This window comes from Pleurodeles waltl, chromosome 3_1, assembly GCF_031143425.1.
Source record: "Pleurodeles waltl isolate 20211129_DDA chromosome 3_1, aPleWal1.hap1.20221129, whole genome shotgun sequence".
NCBI lineage: Eukaryota > Metazoa > Chordata > Amphibia > Caudata > Salamandridae > Pleurodeles > Pleurodeles waltl.
The window spans coordinates 212,458,772-212,476,623 of record NC_090440.1 but is presented as its reverse complement, the minus strand read 5'-3'; the positions used below and the strand labels follow the sequence as shown (position 1 = coordinate 212,476,623).

At 45.1% G+C, this 17,852-nt stretch overlaps 1 protein-coding gene and 1 long non-coding RNA gene across 3 annotated transcripts in view; one reads left to right on the top strand and one right to left on the bottom strand.

Annotated features, from left to right (window-relative positions):
* Positions 1-1,880: 1,880 nt before the first annotated feature.
* Positions 1,881-7,295, bottom strand: LOC138283951 (uncharacterized). Its single transcript, XR_011201326.1, has 2 exons — positions 6,948-7,295; positions 1,881-2,093 (listed from the first exon to the last, which is right to left on the bottom strand). It is a non-coding gene; the product is annotated as an uncharacterized lncRNA (long non-coding RNA).
* Positions 7,296-7,915: 620 nt separating this feature from the next.
* The window catches only part of STOML1 (stomatin like 1), a 47,505-nt gene continuing 37,568 nt past the window's right edge, over positions 7,916-17,852 (top strand). The window contains exons 1-3 of one of the 2 annotated variants that reach the window (XM_069222223.1): positions 7,916-7,993; positions 15,824-16,009; positions 16,792-17,042. In XM_069222223.1, coding sequence (XP_069078324.1) covers positions 16,880-17,042 — 163 coding nt within the window. In that variant the 5' untranslated portion in view covers positions 7,916-7,993; positions 15,824-16,009; positions 16,792-16,879. Of the gene's footprint in view, positions 8,074-15,823; positions 16,010-16,791; positions 17,043-17,852 lie in introns of both variants that reach the window. The other variant, XM_069222222.1, reaches the window with a different exon arrangement.

Genomic DNA, 17,852 nt, shown 5'->3' with positions numbered 1-17,852 from the left:
CATGTAACTTTAAATAAAAAAATGCTTATATTACTGGTTCAATGTTCCGCTTTACACCTGCAGTTTGGCTCCAAATCCAAATGCTGGCTGCAAATTCAGACAGACGGGGGAGAAGGCAATGTCTCAAATGCGTCTCATGGCAGAACTTAATTCCTGCAACGGCTTTTGCCATCTCAGAGTACTTTCTGCGGTAGAGCTGAGCCTCAATAAGGCAAAACCGACACCAGACCGGAGGAGGGGCCATCACACACTGTAACAGGAGAAAGTGTAAAGTAGTGAGATGGCCAACAAAAATGTTCTCTTACTGAAATCCCCCTTGGAGGAAACTAAGCACAAAAGGAGGGAACATTTTGAAAAACAGACCAATAAAAAGGAATCATTTAAGACAAGCAGAACCAAGAACAAATGGCAAGAGTGGTTAAAAGCCGATAATGAATACAACATGTCTTGCGGACAGCGCTAGGCGCTGCCAGGCTCAACCTAAAAACAACCAAAGCTGCGCGTGGCTGCCTGGAATCATCTTCTGCTCTACTTACCACTATCTGGCCTGTATTGCCAGAAATAACATCATAAGGCAAGGCACCACCATGTCCACATAAGGGTTGCTGCCAGTGCCCCATCCGGATAATGATCTGGGCATTTTTCTCATCCAAACTTGATCTTGCATGGCTGACTTTGGCTGACCATGTGGCTCATTCGGAGAGCCTGTGAGACGGCCGGGCAGTGGTCTTGATTGATCGCAAGTTCTGCCCTGGACTTATTGTAAAACAGAACATGAATACACCAGCTCTTACCACTTCCAATCAGGCTGCATCAACTTTGTCAGAGGCCCTGCAGCAGATTGGCAAAAGCCAAAAGTACATTGGTTGCTTTTGTGAATTGCAGCCATCCTTATGGAATGCCTCGTATGAGGTGGTCTATGAAGCACTACTATGCCTGATTAATACACTAAAATGCGATAGTTTAACTGCTGATGCATGTACTTGGCAGGGCTGGATAATGCTTCTGCTGCAAAGATCTTTGTACAGTTCTGGTCATCTGTGTACAGTGCAGGGCATCTGTGTACAGTGCATGACATCCCATTAGGGCTAACTCAAGTTTCTTTACATTGATTAACACATTTCTTGATAGTGTTCATTAATACATGCCAAGAGATTCGATTCAGGCGGAAGACTCACGATTTTTTAAGCAAAAATTAACTTTATTTGGGCTGTCTCCCACCTGAAATTGCCTCTGCTTTACTTGAAGTCGATGCGAGAACTACATTCTCCCAATTATGTTTTGTTTTTAAAATCTCCCACTTTCCTCTTCTAAAATGTTAGCATGTATGAGTGTTGTATGCCTGTGTTCCTTGGTTCAAACAAAATGACTGCGGGTTGGGCAGTAAAAAACAACAAAAACCAGGGTTCAGGGATGTGCTTACGCTCCTAAAACCGGGTACAGCTGTACTGCTGCACCATCATTGATAACTTCATCCCCGGATAGTAGTTCATTCACAAACCAAAACAAAAAACTGTGTAATGAGCACACATAAAAAGATATGTGCTCTGTAAGAGTTCGATAATAGGTGAGCATTAAAATTTTTGCTTGCGAACATCAATGTATAAACCTTAACTTATTCACTATGATTAGTTCATGCTTTGATGGCAATGTGCTAGGGCAGTGATTCTTAACCTGTGGTCTGGGAAACCCTGGGGGATCTGCGACGCCTACTCAGGAAGTTCGCGACTGCCTAGAAAATTAAGTATCAGATAATTAAATTGTACATATAAATAAAGATGCAAAATGTGAAACTTTAAATATGAAGGAATGTTAAATGAAAAAAGTCCTAGTTTTCGTGAAGGAAACTTTCAATTCTATTAAGGACATGGAGGCGAGGATTATGCAGTCCTTTCTTCACTTTATTTCAAACAGCAAGTTCAAAGTTCAAAACATAGGCAAGAACAATAAAACTTCAACTCCCATGATGCCCACAAATAACCATGGCAAACCATAAACCAATCCACTGTCCATAATAGAGTGCATATAAGTAGTTGACGGGCACAGAAGGAAGTTAAGGAACTTGCGATCTCAGTCACCTTTAGAATCATCTCCTACAAAATAAAGAAGTGATCAGAAAACAGCGAAACAGAGTCATTCAAGAAAAACAATCCAACGAGAATACATTATCATTTTGTAAACAAAGAAAGTCAGTGTGATAACATAATCAATATCAAGATCAGAACAAAGTCAGTCACCAACAACACTACATTATAGTCAAACAAGCCTCAAACAGAGAGGAAAATACAACTGACCTGTAAAAGGAGTAATCCACCCAGAACAGTAAGTAAAATAAATCATCATCGGGTCGGTAATACTGTCGCAGTATGAGGGAGGGATAATCCTCACCTCCGTGTTCTTAATAGAATTGAAAGTTTCCTTCACGAAAGCTAGGACATTTTTCATTATATATCAGGACCGGAGGAGAGGATTATGCACGTTCAAAGCTTACTCACCACCAAAGATGTCGCTTCGTGAGGAGGTTTAAAATAAAATCTCTTAAAAACTGATTCAGAGGAACAGTCCGCTGCATTCATAATGTCCTCCAATCTACCACCTACCTGAATGGATTTAGAAGCCATCGCTCCTTTAGTGGAATGAGCACCGAAACGTCTACCATCAATCCCAGCTTCAGACATGAGCCCGCGTACCCACCTGGCTAGAGTAGGGGAAGCCACTGCCTTAAACAGTTTCTTGATAGCAATCAAGAGTTGTCTCTCCCCAGGATGTCTATCTTCCTCCGTAACGGCCTCATAGGTCTTAAGACATCTGACTACACACAGCTTGGGATGAGACTCAAAACTGGGATAAGAAACCAACCTGGTACTCGTTTTAGTCCTTCTCAAAATGGTAAAAGTAACCCCCTATGGGTGAAAACATCCAAAGCGCGCACATCTGAAACTCGTTTACAGGAAATGAGGCATAGGAGCACCGCTAACTTAGCAGAAATCTGTTTCCTGGACAAAAACTGATTCTCCGGCCAGGAAGAAATAAAGTTAAGAACTTTATTAACATCCCATAATCCAGAGTATCTAGGTTCAGGAGGTCGAGACAAATGTACCCCTTTAAGCAGTTTACTTACCCAGGGGTGTTCCCCGACCGGTAGATTATTGATCGTATTGTGCCCTGCCAAAATAGCAGAACAAAAGGAATTGATGGTACAATATGCCAAACCCGAAATAAAAAGTTCTGCCAGAAAATTGACTACAAACTCAACTGGGCCCCCCATGGGATCCACTTCCCTCTCCAGACACCAACGAGCCCATCTGTTCCAGGCCGATCTATATCGTTTGATCGTACCTGGAGCCCACGACTGTCTGATAAGGGCCCTAGCGTCTCGTGAAAGTCTGACGTTCTCCCAACATCCCCTGAAATCCTCCAAGCCATGAGGTTGAGGTGTCCCTGAACCACCAAAGGATGGGGGCGCTCCAACGGATCCCGAAGGATTCCCAAGGAACACGGAAGTCTGAGAGGAGCCATCCATGACAACTCCAGAAGACTGGGGAACCAGCCTTGTGTTCTCCATATTGGAGTGATTAGAATCAAGGACGCCCATTGACGCTGGACCTGCGCCACCACTCTGGGAATCAGTAGAAACGGAGGGAAAGCATAACCTTGGTTCTTCGACCAATCCTGCAAAAAAGCATCCACCGCGACTGCTCCCGGATCGGGCCTCCAACTGAAGTAAGTTGGAAGTTGAGCATTCAACCGAGAGGCAAAAGGGTCCACACCACATGGACCCCAGCAATTCATCAGAGACCGAAAGATCGCCGGATCCAATCGCCAGTCACTGGTATCCCTGAGATACCGGGAATTCCAGCCTGCCACCTTGTTCTGTATTCCCGGAAGATATTCCGCTGTTACAGAGATCTGTCTCTAGAGGCAATAATGCCAAAAATCCTTCGCCAGATCTGCCAGGACTCTGGATAGAGTGCACCCCAGTCTGTTTATGTACTGGACGGCCGAAATGTTGTCCATACGAAGAAGGAGACAACAGGATACTTTGTCGTGAGTTAGGGACTGAATCGCGAACTAACCCACTAAAAGTTCGAGGCAATTGATATGAAGATTCAACTCCTCCGAAGTCCACAGACCCCCCATGGAAAACTGACCACACCTGGCTCCCCAACCCAGTCTGCTGGCATCCGACTCTATCACTAGGTCGGGGAGGGAGCCAAAGATGGCTTTCCCGTTCTATGTGTCCATATGGCTCAACCACCACAGCATCTCCGATCGAGCTTCTGAAGAAAGCTCCATCAGTGCTGAATACGTATGACCCTTCCTGAGATGCAACACCTTCAAACGTTGCAGGGCCCTGTAATGCAAGGGGCCCAGAAAGATCGCCTGGATAGAGGACGACAGAAGACCCACAATCCTGGCAATCTGGCGTAGGGAGGTCCTGTCTCGGCAGAGCACTTTGGAAATCTCCTTCTTGATCTTGGAGATCTTGTGCTCTGGGAGTTTCAGAGTCGCCGACGTAGTGCCACTACAAACCCGAGGAAGGTTGTGGACTGCAGCGGGAGAAGAGAGGACTTATCCACGTTGATCACAAAACCCAGATCCTGAAACAGAGCAATAGTTATGTTCTCGTAACGCAACAGGTACAACCGGGACTGATCCATCAAAAGGATGTCGTCTAGGTAAATAATGAGCCTGACACCCTGAGTCCTCAGAAACTCCACCACCGGTTTCAGCAACTTCCTGAAGCACCATGGTGCTGATGAAAGGCCGAAAGGAAGACACCTGAATTCGTATATCTGGTTCTGCCACCGAAATTGCAGAAAACATCAGTGAGGAGGGAAAATCGGGACCGTAAGGAAAGCGTCCTTGAGGTCCAAGCAGACCATCCAGTCCCCTTGGCACAGAAGATCCCTGAAAAGATGGATACCCTCCATCGTGAAATGGCGATAAACCACCCATTCGTTGAAAGCCTTGAGGTTTATCACCGGACAGAAACCCTTGTCCTTCTTTTCGACCAAGAAAATGTTGCTAAAGAACTCCCTCGGATGAAGACGTGCTGGAACAGTGGCCCCTTTGCGAAGAAGAAGTTGTACCTCTGCGTCTATTAATTGAGAATCGTGAACATTGAACCAAATGGGAGGGGGTCGAACCGGCTGTACTGGGGTCCCATAGAACTCTATGTGGAAACCCGACACTGTCTCCAAGACCCAAGGGTTGGAAGTGAGCCGGACCCAATTCTCTAAGAAAGAGCACTTCTGCCTCCTAGCTCTTGAGGGGAAAAAAGGGGAATGCTCACCAGCGCTTCTTCCCGGAGCATTGGAACCACCTCTGTTGAAACGTGAGGAACGTTCTCTACCGGAACCTATGTTGGGGAAGAAAGTCCCCTGTCTTCCGTCATTCCAACCATTTTTGCGGCGTCCTTGAGATCTGGTGGGGCCTGCCTGCAGGGAGTGGCCGGAGGAGCGACCCCTTCCTCATCCGGCCCCAGAGAAAACCTTCCCCGGAAAGATCTTGCGCATAGAGGACTGCGCCTTGTCCAAAGCCGAGAAGGTAGAAACAAATCTCCCCAACTCCTTCACGAAGGGGTCCCCAAAGGGATTGCCCTGGGCAACCGCGCCTGCCTCTGATGTCGCCAATTCCCCCAATTTGGGATCAATCTTGATCAGGAGGGACCAACACCTCTCCGTAGATATGGCACAATTGGCATTGCACAACAGACAGACCACCCTTTGTGCCCATCCAGCGACGAAATCTGTCTGCAAAGGTTCCCTTGGGACCTTGGCCGACTCCACCAACACAATAATCTTGGTCAAGGGGCCCAAGACATCCAAGAGTTTATCCTGACAAGCCCGCCAGGAATGATCGATCCCCTTCTTGGGATCACGCATATACTTTGAGAAAAAAGTACATAATTTGGGGTCCAAAGAAGGCGTAGCCGCCACCTTGTCCTCAAGTGCTGGCCTGGGACATTCCGCCCGAAGGCGGGCCAGAACCTCCTTTTCCAAAGGACTGCGGATGGCCTTGGCGACGTAAGTCGCAACTTTGGGAGTAGGGACCCACTCAGAGGATCGAGGATGGTAAATGTCCTCCGGATGAAACATATCTAACTCCTCCCAACCTTCTTCCTCTACACTCGAGGTATTCGCTGATGGGTGCCAAGGTCTACCCATAAAGCGACCCTCGTCCGATGAGCCCACACCATCAGAGTCCCCCCCCCCCTCCCCAGAACGGGGCGATCACACAAAGGGATCCAGCGCAAAGGCAGCAGTGCTGTCATGCTCTCCGGGTACAACATCCTCCTGGCAGGGTACAGGTTCAAGCGTCCGCGCACTCTTGCGAAAGGCTTCCCTCAATCTGGCGAAACCTTCCAGGTGCCCCGCGTCACACTTCCGAGAACAACAAGATGCTTTAGAGGTACCAGCCCATGGATCTGGGTCCCCAAATACACCAGAAGAATTGGACGCCTTGTCCATTAACCTATCCACCCTATCTTGCAGGGGTGCTAAGGCTTTCACAACCACCTGCGAAAGGAGTCTGTCCTTGCCCTCAGGAAGGTGGTGTTGGGAAGGCCAGGCTTCCTTTGTCCCCAAAGAGGGAGAATAGGCATGGTCCACAAAAGAATCCATGGAAGGTGTGGACAAGGACATCACCAGAATAAAGGATATATATATATATATATATATATATATATATACATATATATAGGGAAAAAATCCCAGCAGTATAAATTAGGGTGGAGTAGGAGCCAGGGCCAGACCAGAAAAATATGACGCGTACCCCCCAAAGGGGTGTCAATAATATGGGTTGAGAGCACAAATAAATGCCCAACCTACAATAATAGGGCAGCCCCCTTGCCGTGCTCTGAAATGTAAAGAAATATGGCCAGTAACAAAAACCTTGAAGGTTCCCCAAAGGAAGAATGATAAGCAGGCAGAACCTGCACTTACCGCAGCGCGGTGTCGGTGATGGTTGGGGGCCACTGAAATCAGGAATCCCTGAGGGCCGGATCCTGAAAAGGTGGGCACGTACTAGCGCCCCTAGTGGTGATTAGGTGACCGCACCACACGCTCAGGATGCAGCCTACTGTGCAACCAAAGGAATGTCAGGTATGCGAGGAATGCCACTTGTCGCGTACCGACAGTTGGAAACACAATACAACCAAAAAATACAAGCAACAAAGGCAAGCGTTTGCGCCACAAAGGCAATCCCCAAACCTCCGTACACAAACGAGAAGGAGCGAGGACTTAACTGACGGGCAGCAGTGAAGCAAGAGGAAGGACTGTGCCCGTCAGCTACTTATATGAACCCTATTATGGACAGTGGATTGGTTCATGGGTAGCCATGGTTATATGTGGGAGTTGAAGTTTTATTGTTCTTGCCTATGTTTTGAACTTTGAACTGCTGTTTGTAATAAAGTGAAGAAAGGACTGCATAATCCTCGCCTCCGGTCCTGATATAGAATTAAGTTGGTATCCCCAGATTGATTCCTAAGAGCAGTGCATCAAACAGAATATACGATAGATAATTGATGGCCTCAATATACTTTAGAAAAGCTCCAGCTTTCCCATTGGAATGTTGATTTTTTATATTTGAGCATTAAATTAAATGTAATCATTTGTGTATTTGTTTGAATTCTTGTTATTGTATTATTTTGGGGTTCAAATAATCGAAAATGCTTACATCGACTTCAAATAATGACTTGGATTCCAAAAACGATTCCAGCATTTAGTTTGGGCCCGCAAAAGGTTAAGAACAGCTGTGCTAGAGAAACACCAGAATAAATGTCAATTCAAATACAACCTTGAAGGCACCAGCGCTCTGGTGTTCGTTACTCCTCCGGCCGCTAGGGGCAAAAGGAGGTTTACTGGATGTAGCAGAGGCGCTCTATCTGCTGCTCCGTGTGTTGTGCTTCCTGGTAGAAACCAGCAGACAGGAACCACAACAAACCAGGAAGCGCAAGCAATAACAGTGTCAGCAGCCACAGCAAATAAAGGTAGGAGGGAGACAGAGATAACTAACGACCTACGCCCTGGGGACTGCTGCTGTGTTGTGTGATTCCGAACCCTCTCCCAGGTGAATCCTCCCTCTATATGTAACCTTTATTGTCATGGAGCCTGCTGCATGTGCCTGGTATCATATCGTAAAATAACACACATCCTACCTTTAGTAGGTCCTTGTATCTGCAGTGTGGTGTACTAAGATACAATGAGTAATAGTAGTGCTTAGGATGTCTTATTCTATGCAAAGATACAGTGACATAAAACGTTTAGTAATGCCTGGCGTGTTGTATATTTTCTGTAGTGATATAGGGAGATACCAGGGGTATGGTGCGATAAGGTGCTTAGAACTGTGTGATATGTTGCTCAGCGATAAAGATCTTGCTGCCCATATGAAAAGGCATATAGGCTCAACTCTGCATCCCTTTCCTAACTCTGCTCCACTATCCGTGCTATCTTTTTTCATTACCCTTCAACCTCACCCCTGATATGTATTTCTTTCCAGTGATCTCCTCTGAAAGATTATTTTAGGTTTCAAAAATATAAATACTACACGCTCTTCCATTTTTCCTCCTCACATTATTGGCGAAGAGTAAAAGACATGGTCGTTGTATGAGATACTTTATATCATACAATGACCATGCCATTTACTCTTTGCCAGTATTCCAATTTATACTTTTGTGCCTATGCTGCAGACTGATCTCTGTGTAACCAACATCTATATATTTTACCCCGTAATATCTGGCCTCCAAATATGATATATATTTTTTTCACTAACTTATTTTACATGCCTCTTTCTCATTAACTCCTCTTAAATTATGAGTTTACTTGTCAAACAATTTTGCTGCTCCCTGTACCCCGCAGTATGTGTTGTATGACTCCTGCTTTCTTCTTGTTCTGTAGTGCGATCCTGCACCCTTGATACCTAGTTCAAACTCACCAAAAGTATCAAGTCAATATGTCAGTTAACACTTAATTGCAATGCCAGAATGAAGTGAAAGGAGTAGAAATGTCTTGGATCTTTTTGGTATTACATGCAGTGTCATGCTGTGAAATACAACTGCAAAATGGCAGAGGTGTGAAGCGTGGGATTAAACAGAGTCAACACCAAAGGTACCCGTCGGGGACAGGGACATGCTTCATGACCCGTGTTAGACTTGGCATCCTTGGCGTGGTCTCCCCTAACTTTTTGCCTCTGTTTCCCAGGTTGTTGATGTGTGATGGACTCTGTTTTTGCTGTTTTTGTCACTCTGGGCACTTTACCACTGCTATCCAGTGCTAAAGTGCAAGTGCTCCTATGTAAAATCTATGTGTAAATTGGCTTTCCAGGATTGGCATATTTGATTTACTAGTACGTCCCCCGTAAAGTGCACTAGAGGTGCCCAAGGCCTGTAAATCAAATGCTAATAGTGGGCCTGCAGCACTGGTTGTGCAACCCACATTAGTAGCCCTGTAAACATGTCTCAGACCTGCCACTGCAGTGTCTGTGTTTGCAGTTTTAAACTGCCATGTCAACTTGTACCCACTTGCCAGGACTAAACTTTCCCTTTTCTTACGTGAAAGCCTCCCCTAAGGTAGGCCCTAGGTAGCCCCATGGGCAGGGTGCAGTGTATGTTAAAGGTGGGACATGTACTTATGTGTTTTACATGTCCCAACAGTGAAATACTACCAAATTAGTTTTTCACGTTTGCAAGGCCTGTCCCTCTCATAGGTTAACATGGGGGCTGCCTTTAAGTATTATTAAAGTTCAGATTCCCTTTTGGGAGCAGATAGAAACATGGAGTTTAGGGTCTCTGAGCTCACAATTTAAAAATACATCTTTTAGTGAAGTTAGTTTTTAGCTTGTAGGCATTTTCTTGCTTAAACCATTTGTGACTCTGCCTGTTTGTGGATTCCCTGCCTGGGTCAGTTTGACAGTTGGGCCGTTTGCACCTCTCTCTAGACAGTGACACAAAGGGAGCTGGGTTGTATTCTGCATATCCTGATGAGCAATCTGTGCTGGGAGGGAGGGGAGGAGTGGTCACTCACACCTGGTGTGTGTCCTGGCCTGGGCAAGGCAGGATCTCACAAACAAGCGAGACTTTCCTTTGAAGTAGGCCTACTTCAAAGGCCTAGAGGGGTATAAGAAGAGCAACCCAAACCCCTGAAAATTAGATCACTTCTGGAATCAAGAGGAACCTCTGTCAAGGAGAAGAGCTGAGGAGAAGTTCTGACCCTGCTTGTGACTGTGCTTTGTTGGGCTATCCTACAGTTGCCGCTTCTGCCTGTGAAAGGGGACAAAGACTGGACTTTGTGGTATATTCCTGCTTGAGAAGAATCTTCAAGGGCTTGGACTGAGCTTGCTGCCTGTTCTGAAGTCTCAGGGCCATCAAGGACTTCCCCTACCAGCACCTGGACTCTCTGCTGAGACTCCTGCCCTGACAAGTGGTGCCCTAACCAGTCCCTGGGTCCTTGAAAGGAGAAGCTGATGAAAATCCAAGAAAACCGACTTCGGACGACTCCTGACTGACGCCGCTGACGAATCCCGTGATGCCACCTGCAACTGACTCCGTGGTCCTCGTTGGAGTGCAACGACCCTCGCAGTACCGACATCGGTGCAGCACCGCCGAAGTCTGGGACTCTGTGGAAGTCGCCACACCACTTTGTGACCACCGGATATCAACTCCGACCGAAGTGAGTGGATTCAACACCTCGTACTGACGCCGCCTCACCTCCACCGCTCCCCAGCAAGGACCTGACGCCTCTTTGTGATGCCTCCACTCCTTCGCCCCGCAGCACAGGAACAAATGCTGCCTCGGATCCAGCGACGCCGCGATCCCCGACTTCGCGCACCGGCTTGTTTTCACATTTCACTAAGGTACTGTACCTGAGGCTATGCGTGACTCCCTACCTGGCACTATTGGCGTCGGATTGTTGGGAACGACTCAGTCACAACGCTGTGTTATCACCTTATCGAAGCATTTTGTGTTTCTAAGCGCTATTTTTTAGTTTAATCTTCAAAAATTCAGAACTTGACTTGTGTATGTCGTATTTTTGTTGTTTTGGTCTTGTTTTGTTTAGATAAATATTGGCTAAATTGGATAGTTTTCTAAACCTGTGTTGAGTAATTATGTGGTGTTTTTACTGTATTACTGTGTGTGTTGGTACAAATACTTTACACCTTGTCTCTGAAGTTAAGCCTACCTGCTCGTGCCAGGCTACCAAAGGGGTGAGCGGGGTTAACTGAGGATGATTCACCTTTACCCTGACTAGAGTGAGGGTCCTTGCTTGGACAGGGGGTAACCTGACTGCCAACCAAAGACCCCATTTCTAACAACAAGCACTACCAAAGAGCCACACAGCCTTATGCAACATTGATAGTTGCTTCAAATTAAGACAAAGTTGTGACCAAGACCATGTCCTCAGCTAAACATTGACACTTTCTCACACTTAAATAGCCACAGTTCATGGTCTGGGGCATGCCAACATTGGCACTTCTCATTATCTCCCTCTTCATTGCAACTTTTTACCATGCCATCACTTCCCCAGTAGGTTAAATATTTCATCAACATCTCCATCCTCAAGAAATCCACTTCAGACTAGGATATAATAGCCATTGTTCAACCTGTTTGTGGCCTAACACGTTGCCAAATATCCCTGAGTCAGTTGACTAGACATCATGTGCAGTTTATACTAATATTAAGTTCTCTTGTGTACCACATGAATATTATCTTGATTTGTTAACCAGATTTCTGCAGATGATGTGGTTCAGTCCATTCAGAGAGAGTGGGATGAAACAATACTACATCCTGTCTAGCCTCTTCTCTTCCTTAGAAGTGCACCAGATGACATCCAGTCCAGCCTCTACTGGTGTGGAATACACCATTCTGAATTTTATTCATAAAAAAACCTTTTACTAAAGACCATGCTGTGCTGCATCTCTGCTGCCTTTGCTGCCTATAGCTGCAAGATACTCCACAAGTGCAAAGACAAACGTCCTCAGATTCTTTTAAAAACTCTTAGTTGGTTCACATCCCTACTTACAGAACCCACCAGGTCGGAGAATTCACCTTCTTCTCTGAAATCTTGGCCATCACATACAGAGTGCGTCAAGCAAGGGATTTATTCCTGACCCTGTTCATCCCATGTGGCCATCCTTTCCTCACAGCAATCATAAAATCACACCACATTTCCCATCACTTTTACACTGCAGACCCCTAAGTACACCTAAAACTAAAGATCTGTGTATCAAAATTAAGTCTTGCCATGCTTGACACATGATAGAATGTATGCATCATTGCCAAATGTGTATAAATACAGTCTTTCCAAACTGAACTTCCTCCCTCAATTCAAAGTGATCACTAATAACATTCCTCCACCTTTTATACCATCTACATTGGATTTACCCAATTCTGCTCCTTTTACCTTGACCCAACATGATTGGACTGGCTCTTGTAGCTGTACAATTGTAAAATCATGTGTGGCCAACATCATTTGCAATTATCGAGGACTCTTGTCCAAGACAAAACACCATAAGATCTGGATTGTTCCCCAATGTAGATCCTGTTAGCCAGTGCAATGCAAGTGATAAAAAAAATAGCCCTATTCAATACTATGGACGCAGAGGCACTACAGATGGCAGATAGTAGATCACAAAAACTCATCATGATTATCCGTCCTTTTACGATGTCCGGGCACCAAATATAAGCCTCCCTGAACTGACAAGCCTTCCAGCCAGCTAGATATGTCCGACCCAAGGTTGCACCCTGTGGAACTCCACGCATGCCTGTCCCTAGCTCAAACAGAGCTTCTGGGAACTTTGCGAAGGGCTCTAGACCCACCTGTCCACACCGCCAAATGAAAGTGACTGCAAAGAGGCACTAATTTGATGCAAATCAGAAATAAAATAACATACATGTTGCTGTTAGTGAGATGCAGTAATGTTGAAGGATGTGCCAACATGAATTTTGATGTATTAAATGCATTGTTACAGGCGTGATATAAATTCCGTGACTGGTGTTGTTTTTCATAAAAGATAACACAGTGAGGTAGATGTGGTGTAAATGTCTGGGGTGGTTGCAGTCAGTTTTGTACAGTGTTGTGAAAGAAGTATATATATTATATTGTATTGCGTCAAGTGGAATGCATAGAGCTAAAATGGGTGGAAATCCATGTGTTGGTGTTACATTTAATGTAGTGTTGTACAGCATGTAAATCGAGATAGGAGTACATCATTATTTTATTCCTCGCAGGATAATGGCGTGTAGAAATGCTGTGCAGTGGGGCATTTAAAAGAAGCATTAGCCTAGCCAATAAGTCTTGCGTTTGGGAACTTATAAGAATTTAGCCATGCAGCACACTATCCGGAGTGCTGTGCCACCAGGGATTGAAATCATCTATGGTGACTTGAGCAGGACATTGCAGTATAGAGCTAGGTCAATTGTCAGTGAACACCTTTAAAAAACTATGGGGGTCATTCTGACCCCGGCGGTCATGGACCGCCGGGGCCAGGGTTGGCGGGAGCACCGCCAACAGGCTGGCGGTGCCCCGCAGGGCATTCTGACCGCGGCGGTTTGGCCGCGGTCAGTAGTGGAAAACCGGCGGTCTCCCGCCGGTTTTCCGCTGCCCAAAAGAATCCGCCATGGCGGCGCAGCTCGCTGCGCCGCCATGGGGATTCTGACACCCTATACCGCCATCCTGTGGCGGTATTGGGGTGTTGTGGGCCCCCTGGGGGCCCCTGCAGTGCCCATGCCAATGGCATGGGCACTGCAGGGGCCCCCATAAGAGGGCCCCACAAAGAATTTCACTGTCTGCATTGCAGACAGTGAAATTCGCGACGGGTGCCACTGCACCCGTCGCACCTTCCCACTCCGCCGGCTCAATTCTGAGCCGGCGTCCTCGTGGGAAGGGTGTTTTGCACTGGGCTGGCGGGCGGCCTTTTGGCGGTCGCCCGCCAGCCCAGTGCAAAACCCAAAATACCCTCAGTGGTCTTTCGACCGCGGAGCGGTATTTTGGAGGGGGAACTCTGGCGGGCGGCCTCTGCCGCCCGTCAGAGTCAGAATCACCCCCTATATGTTAAAATGTATAATATATATTAAAAAGCAAAATGGCGAAAAATAAACTATGTGAAAAAGGCATCCTAGAAGGTTGATTTCTTTCGTGACATCTGCTTGGGCTTTGAGTGGATTGAGATCTCATTCACCGGATGGCCCCATTTAGAAATTCTTTTCTGGCTAGTACACTTTATTGTGCCCTCTTCTTCTCACGTTCTCCCCTCATAGCGCTTCGACGCTCTTTTGAGTAGGAATGCGCTTTATAAATTACGGCATACATATACATACATACAGTATAGTAAAACTTGTGAAAATTATTGTAAACCATGATAGAAGGCAAAATCTTTTTTGTTTGTAGGATGTTTCCCAGGTCCACTACTTACTTCACTAGCAACGTTGGACGTGCTTTTTCTTTGTATTCTGTGACATTTAGCTGTGGTTTATGAAAAACGCTGCAAGTCCCAGAATGCAAATTAAAACAACTGGACGGAAGGGCTAGTCATGCTTCGACCTTGCAGGGCTGTCAGAAAGACACTCATTCACGTCCGACTCATAAAAAATAACTCGTGCTAATGTCGTGAAAATAAACTGCCAGCACACTGTGAACTGCAGCTTGTGAGCCAAACAACCATCTCCTAACAGTAAGTAAAGTCTGCATTTGCCTGCTGCGAAGGACAGCCCCATTGGGTTGTTTTCTTTGCCGTGCCAGGCACAGCTCACATTCCCCCACCACCTGAAACTAAACAGAGTAGTTTAATGGGCCTGTCTGCCTTCCTCTAGCTGAACTTTGCATGCTAGTTTCACACCTAAGGTAAACTTGCCTGTGGCTTGTCTGTATGGGCTATCCTTGAAATGTACCTGCTAGTTTCAGGTGACTCAAGACGTGTACTATGAAGTTCCTGGACCTGTATATGCCTCCTGGGCCACAAAAAATAAAATAAGAAACACAACATGTGTGGCTACCGTCCACCTCCTATCCCCAACGGGCAGCACAGAATGGTTGGGAGTGTGGGAAGAGAGATGAAAGGGGGGTGTGATTGGCTGTATGTTTTCAGTATAACCATTGCAGCAATATAAGCAATATAACCATGCAGCACATATACCTTTATTGCTTAGTAGAAGGGGAGAGAAACCAATGTGCGGAGGCTGCACCGCAGAGGCGGCTGCACCATTTGAAAAAAGCCGAAGAGACAAAATAAAAACCAAAAATAAAGCTGCAATCCCTTATACAACAAAAGTAAACAGGCACACTCGTAAAACTGCTCATCAACATACAAAACAATAACAAAAGTAAATAGAGACACTCATGCACTGCTCAAACTACAGTTAGACGAGACGGGATTCAGAGCGCTGAATTCATACGGAATACAGAAGCTAAATAAAAATGTAGTGCACCAAAGCTAAAACATATGGTTGATTGCAAAAGGATCTATGTAGCAGGGGCAGTCTCCTGGGCGGGAACAAACCACCTCAAAGGTGGGGCAAATGTAAGTATTCACCAACAAAACCAAAGGAATTTTGAAAGGCAGGCAAAACCACCAAAGCTGCGGGTGTGTTCAAAGCCCACAGAGGGAATTCAGCATGTCTCGAAGACAGTGCATGCACACTGCCTAGGCTCGATCTAAAAATAAATAGAAAAGACATACAAGTAAACAATAGTGCAACTGAGCGGTGTAAATATTCAGAGAACGTGGGAATGGTAGGCGAATGGTAGGTTACATCAACATTGTTATATATCCTGAATAAACCATGGTTTATCTGCAGGACACTTACTAATCTGTGATTTTGTTGTAGATGCAGCAGCCCTCAGTTGATGGAAGGTATTAGCATAAGAATCTGAAGATTTCCAAAGGATTTGTATTGCCTGCAGTAGAAAAGAAGAAAGAACATGCGAGTAAAAAGTAAAGAAGATAAAAGAGAGATTGAAAGTGGAGAGGTGGCATAGTAGAAGAAGAGTGAGAAGAAAGCATGTAGAGAAAGGTAAGTATTGGATAGTACTAAGTGGTTAGAAATGTATTTTACATAAACTGAGTCTTATTGAAGTCTGGAAGAATTTATTATAAAGGATTGTAGTGAACTAGTTAGCTTGAAGGACATTTAGAGGAGGCATTAATTGAACAAGTATGTTTGAGTGTTGGCAATAGAGACACAGATTGCTCCATGTTTGTGTCAACTCCCTCTTGTGAAGGGTAGGAAGCGGCATATGAACTTAGAGTTAACATATTGAGCTACACAGTGGGACAAATGCCTTGGGCCTTCTAACAAAGTTTGTCAAACACTAATCTGTGTTTCTCATTATTAGAAAAGTACATCTGTAATATTGATAGTTAAGGAACCACTGCATTTACATTTAGAGTTTCTACTTCACTTCTCTGTACCCCTTACTCTAATTATGTGCCCCTCATCTTTCTGTTTCAGTATGGGTTGATTGCAAGCAGCATGGTACAGTGTGCCCATTCTGTGACAGAGTGAGACAACTATGATTAAAACAATCCTAATATTACATTGCCTGACTATGAAAGAGATGTTGTTTTTTTTGTTTTCATCTTCATTGTTACCCTAAGAAATGAAAACAGTTCTTATGGTGCTGTTCTCAGTAAGTGAGTAAGAATTTATAGTGCAATGCTGTAAACTCATCTGCTTGAAGGTGCTATTGTGTTGGGCTGAGTGATCTGTAACAGTGTTGACGTTTAAAAAAAAATGTTGTGGTCTTATGAATAATACTTTTTGGGAATTACTGATTTATGATTTTTGACTTGCAGCTTTCACCGCTTCTAGGTACAGTTGTCAGCGTTCTCTAGCTCCTGTTACCTCAGATGCACGTATTGCACTGCCAGTTGTGTCAAAAATATGTTCAGCAGATCAGGATACCAGCCTTTACCAGTGGGTGACAGTGATAACTCTCTCTCTGACTCTGGTGTTTATGGATCTCAAAAGAGACTTTTTGATTTTGGGCCCGCACGCAGCACCTTTGATCCGTTTTCAAAAGACTCCTTAGCAAGTGACTTTACAGGTGAGTTTTGGCTCTTAGCAAAGAATGACAACACCGCTGAAGAGTAATATCAATGCATGTTCTTCTATTAAGCCCCAAGTCATGACATACAGTTGCACAGAGCAAGAGAGGAAGACCTGTCTTGAGGCTCTTACCCACCTTGTTAGGGGTAAGGAGGATGCACTTTGTAAGGAAGGCAAATAGTGAGCATGCCGCAACTCTTTGATTATGGATATCAACCTCAGATGACGTGGTGGGATGTTAAAACTAAAGCTTATGTGTAAATCTCTGAATGATTTTTTAGCATAAAGATTCTCATAATACTAGTCTTTGAATTCCATTGGTGTGTCTGGTGTGTGATTATAACACAGCTTGTTAATCTAGATCCTGTCAACTTTTATGCTGATATTGTAGTTTGGCTTCACTAATTATCTCCACTGTTAGACGGTAGACTATGGCTACATTGTAACACTGATGTTGACCTGGCATGTATGCACCTTTGTCTTATTACACTAACTGCAAAGTCCATCCTTTCTACATCTCACCCTGGTTATAATGACATTAGAGCCCGACCACTCAGCTGCATTCATTTGTTCATTGCAAAGCCTGGTCTAACTGGTTTCTTCCTTTCTTTTACATGACAGCAGAGACTTTTGTCTGTTTTTCATCAGATGCACCAGTTTCAAACTGGATCTCTCCCTTGCTCCTTCTGCTCGATAACTTAGTCTCCCTGTGCTTTTCACATGTCATACAGGTTTCAGAGCCCTGCCTCTCTGGGTCTCTCTTTGGTTCCACATAGATCATATTTTCTTTCTTGGAAATTGAAGAGCC